Source organism: Podarcis melisellensis (genome assembly GCF_964234715.1).
Source record: "Podarcis melisellensis genome assembly, chromosome: 5".
Classification (NCBI taxonomy): Eukaryota; Metazoa; Chordata; class Lepidosauria; order Squamata; family Lacertidae; genus Podarcis; species Podarcis melisellensis.
This window is the reverse complement of record NC_138537.1, coordinates 33,939,199-33,943,472: the sequence shown is the minus strand read 5'-3', so window position 1 is coordinate 33,943,472 and position 4,274 is coordinate 33,939,199. Positions and strand designations below refer to the sequence as shown.

Genomic DNA, 4,274 nt, shown 5'->3' with positions numbered 1-4,274 from the left:
GGGCGGCGGCCGCGGGAGGGGGCGGGGGAGTGCGGGACGGAGGCAGCAGCCTTGCGGCTTCATCTATTTATTTCGCTGCACGATTTTCCGGCCTCCGCCTCCTTGCCTCCGCCCCCGGCCGCCCTTGCTCTGCACTGCTCCGTCCCCTCTCCGTCGTCCTGCATTTGCCCCATTCGCATCGCCCCGGATCCGGCCATGGCTCCTTCCTTTCGGCCCAGCAAGAACCGACCGAGCCGGGACGACGAGGATTTCTTCGAGGCCAGAGGAGACAGGAAGGTGAGGGAGCTGCGGGAGCTGCGCGGGGGGGGGTGTTTGGGGGGGGTGGACTTTTGGGGCGGGCTGCGCTCTCGACCTGCGCGCCTGCTTTTGCAAGCGGGCGCGTGTGCAGCGATCTGCAAGTGGCGCCCTCTGCTCCTCCCCTCTTCTTTCTCTCTCTCTCTCTCTCTCCTCGCTAGGCAAGGAAGCCGCTGGTGGAGAAGAAGCGGCGGGCGCGGATCAACGAGAGCTTGCAAGAGCTGCGGCTGATCTTGGCGGACACGGAGGTAACTTGGCCGGCGGAGGGCTTTCGGGCGGAGGGGGGGCGCGGAGGACGGTAAGGGGGCTGGGACTGACGAGCTGCTCTTTGCTGTGGCCTTTCCCCCTCTCTTTCCTTTTGCTTGCTGCTAGTTCCAGGCGAAGATGGAGAACGCCGAGGTGTTGGAGCTGACGGTGAAGCGGGTGCAAGGCATCCTGCAGAACAGGTCTCTCGGTGAGTGGCTTCAGCTGTTGCCCTGTGACATCCTTCCTTCCTTCCTTCCTTCCTTCCTTCCTTCCTTCCTTCCTTCCTTCCTTCCTTCCTTCTCTCTCATTCCCATCTCCATCATGGTCCTGCGTAGGGGACCTGGCTGTTTCCTCGGTTACCTAGAGAGCTACTCCTTATTAGGGCTGGAGGAGGAAGCTGCTGGGCAGATAAATTAAAAGGGGATTGTCAGATAGAGGGAGGGAAATGGGATGGGGGGTGCAGAGTTAAATTTCATTATTATTTTTTAGAAAAGAAGGGAGCATCAGGACCCAAGGATTGCATGGCATCCTTTGCTTATTTTGCCAATAAAGCGTTTCCATTCTGTACTCCCATTTCTCTGGGGGTGGGAAGCTATCTTTTCTGTTCTCCTTAGTAAGGCAGCAGTCTTGTATATCCTTACCTGAGAGCGAGTCCCCTTGAATTCAGTAGGACTTATTTCCAAGTAGACATCCATAGGGCTGTATTGTAAGCAGCTCTCTTTACTTCCTTACGATCATTACATTTTGATTCCTCCTCTTTGCTATTGAGGGCTGTATGCATGATGTCTCTTCTCCCTGCCCCTTGTGATACCACAACAAACCAGGGAGTTTAACACAAAACCGGTGCTACTTAGAGCACACCTGAAGTATTTCTGGTTTGAACCAAAGTTGCTGGCCTTCACTGTTCTGGTTTCACTTTATGTTCTTTTTCTTTCCCTGTTGCCCTACCTAGTGGCTGCTGCTATCCCTTTTTTGATCTAACTTAATTGTTACGATGAGACTTGTTTTATTTGGAGTAAACATACCTAGGCCGAGCTGTGCTTATGCCAAAGAGTATTGCAGTTCTGCTTGAGTTGTGAATTGGACTTGCGGTGAAATGACTGCATAAATCCAACTTTGCTCAGTCTAGTTAAAACTATTCTTATACAACTGTTACTAGAAAGCAGTCACATTTAGGTATATAAAACCTCATCTATCAGCCCCATCTACCTTGTTTTTCCAAAACATTTATCTCATTGCATAAAGGCTGGGGCTTTCACCCTGAAACATACAGTTGTATCCTCAGCCAGATTTGCAGTGATGCTGCCTGATTGTCCCTTAGTTAGAAGCCTCCAGGCCTCATTTTTCAAGTTTGGCATTGACAGGTATGGTGGGGGGTGGGATGTAGTTTTAGCATCTAGCCAGCCCTGAAGGGCAAGGGAGTAGATAGCCTTCTGCAGTACTACTGGGGAGAGGAGAAATGGATGTTTTGTGACCCTTGCTGTGTTTCTCTCTTTGCCTGTGGCCTCAGATAGTGACAAACTGCAGCGGGAGGCCAGCGAGCGCTTTGCAGCTGGGTACATTCAGTGCATGCATGAAGTTCATACGTTTGTCTCCAACTGCCCGGGGATTGATTCCACCATTGCAGCAGAGCTCTTGAACCACCTTCTGGAGTCGATGCCTCTGAACGAAGGCAGTTTCCAGGACCTGATAGCGGATGTCTTGTCAGACCCCTCCATCAGCCAGTGGCCTGGCAGCGATGGGCTCTCCCAAACGCCTGGGGAATCGCCTGCAGCTTTGAACCTGCCCAGTCCCAATTCGCCTCTTCCTTCACCTTCCTCCAGTGAGGAGACTTGCTCTGATGTGGAAGACACGGAGGCTGAGCAAAGCCACATCTCTTTGGATGGACTGGACAGGTCTAGGACGCAAAATGTGCCTTCCTCCAGCCTTTCCAAATCTATGTGGAGACCTTGGTAGTAAAGAGACTGCGCAGGAACCAACGAAGATCTACCTAATAGGGAGAATACTTGAGCACTGTGTTCTTCTAGCCATTGGAATAGAGACGGTGAGGATTTCAGATGGTGCATTTGTGTCGTAATGTTGCTGTATTTCAGGACTGCATAGCTGGGCACTCTTACACTGTCAAATCCTGACAGGCTAAATAGCTCGAATGTGTTAACATTTCATCTGTGAGTGTGAGAGGTGAATATTGGAAAGTCCTGGTTTCTTTTTATGATTAAGGGTTAAAAGAGATGGAAGTATGGAAGCAGAGCTCTTTTGTTGAAGCACAGCAGTGTTTTGCAACTTACCTTTTTTGTTTCCTTGGGGTTTTTTTAATGGTCCTTATAAGTGGCCCTGAATCACTACCTTTTTTCAATTAGGAGAAAACCCTTGTGCATTTGAAAACTTGGTGGTTTAATACCAGTGAAATGTATGAAGTTAAGCAGTTATGCACAACTTCAAATGTTCTAGTGATAGATTTTTCTCTCTCTTATTTTTTAAAAAGGAAAATCCCTGAAAGGGATTGGTGAAGCTAGTCTCTTGATGAGTTTAGTGGTCTAGGATTTCTCCTTCAGTGAAGGAAGAGGAAACTAGGAGCCAGACTGGAATTAGGTGAGCATTTAAAATATTGGTGGCAGGGTGCCTTTTAGAAACGTGTCTTACGCACAGCTAGCACATTTGAATTTATTGTGGTATGTTTTATAGCTTGTCAAATGTTTTATTTTAATCTTTTTATATATAAAAAAATAAAAGCAACTAAATTCACCAATGATTGCATGTATTTTGGGGGGTGGGTGACACGTCTGTTCTAGAAATTCTGTTCCAAGTGAGCAATTCATAAATATGTATCCTTGAGTGCAAACATTGGTAATTAAGCACTTAATTATTGTACTGAACTTGCCTGTTCAAGTATGGGGAGTTGGAATGTTTCATTTGTTCAGGATTCTTGGGCTAACACGGTGGTTATACTTCTGGTTTTTGGCACACATATGTTCCTGCGTTTGGTTACGTGACTTCCCAATTTAGTCTGTCATTGCTAAGCCTTTGTTTTTAAGCAACAACATTGGTAATTGTGTAAAAACCAATAACAAATGGCTTAGTTAGGGTTTGAACCATTGAATACTTTCCCGGTTTGAATGGAAAACATTGAATTACATGCCATTAATTAAGAAACTCGAAAGATGTTCTTTGATCTACTGCAACTTCAGCTTTCCTCCACTTAAAAACAGGTGGTTTTTTTATTTTTTAAGATTTGTGAGCTGTTTGTGCTGTTACCTTTCCAGAGAGTTGTCATTGTAATATAGATCTATGCTGTAAGTTTCCTTAACGCAAGAAAATGTCCCAGCATAGAGAAAGAAAGGGAGGGGTAAAAGTAAGGTTGGAGGGCTAGCTATGTAATCTTCCTTTTTGTTAACCATGTGGAATAATAAAATTGGAAACAAAGTTTACTGGTAGATGTGTGCTTTGTAACTAACTTTTAAGCCATCGGACTGGATGTCCCGTAATTCAAGCCTGTCACAAGAGCTGTTTCTCTCTGACTGCTAGATTCTCACCTACCTTTGAACTAGAAGGGAGGCCCACATTCTCCCTCCCACTTTTCCCCCCATGAAGGGGAAGTCTTCCCTGTAAAGACCTTTTTTGCTTTTACAGTAGACCAGGGAATGTTTTGATGTGCAAACTAAGCGTTAGTATGGACAGTTTCAGTGAAAATAACACCCTATACATAATGACTTAGAGAGAGTGTGTATGGAATA

At 46.6% G+C, this 4,274-nt stretch overlaps 1 protein-coding gene across 2 annotated transcripts; it reads left to right on the top strand.

Annotated features, from left to right (window-relative positions):
* LOC309369601 (transcription cofactor HES-6-like) lies at positions 1 to 3,963 on the top strand. 2 transcript variants are annotated; one of them, XM_081910607.1, is made up of 4 exons: positions 1 to 276; positions 456 to 542; positions 673 to 748; positions 2,051 to 3,963. In XM_081910607.1, exons 1-4 carry the CDS (start codon positions 196 to 198, stop codon positions 2,494 to 2,496), a joined length of 690 nt encoding a protein of 229 aa, XP_081766733.1. In that variant the 5' UTR covers positions 1 to 195; the 3' UTR covers positions 2,497 to 3,963. The 2 variants fall into 2 exon arrangements, with proteins under 2 accessions (XP_081766733.1, XP_081766732.1); XM_081910606.1 differs by having other exon boundaries at positions 2 to 276; positions 667 to 748.
* Positions 3,964 to 4,274: the final 311 nt, after the last annotated feature.

What these genes read in the sequence shown, in the direction of transcription:
- LOC309369601 (XM_081910606.1), top strand. Translation starts at nt 196, where the DNA reads ATGGCTCCTTCCTTTCGGCCCAGCAAGAACCGACCGAGCCGGGACGAC. An exon ending in AGGCCAGAGGAGACAGGAAG is followed by an intron (nt 277 to 455) that starts GTGAGGGAGCTG and finishes TCTCCTCGCTAG; the next exon opens with GCAAGGAAGCCGCTGGTGGA. An exon ending in CCTGCAGAACAGGTCTCTCG is followed by an intron (nt 749 to 2,050) that starts GTGAGTGGCTTC and finishes CTGTGGCCTCAG; the next exon opens with ATAGTGACAAACTGCAGCGG.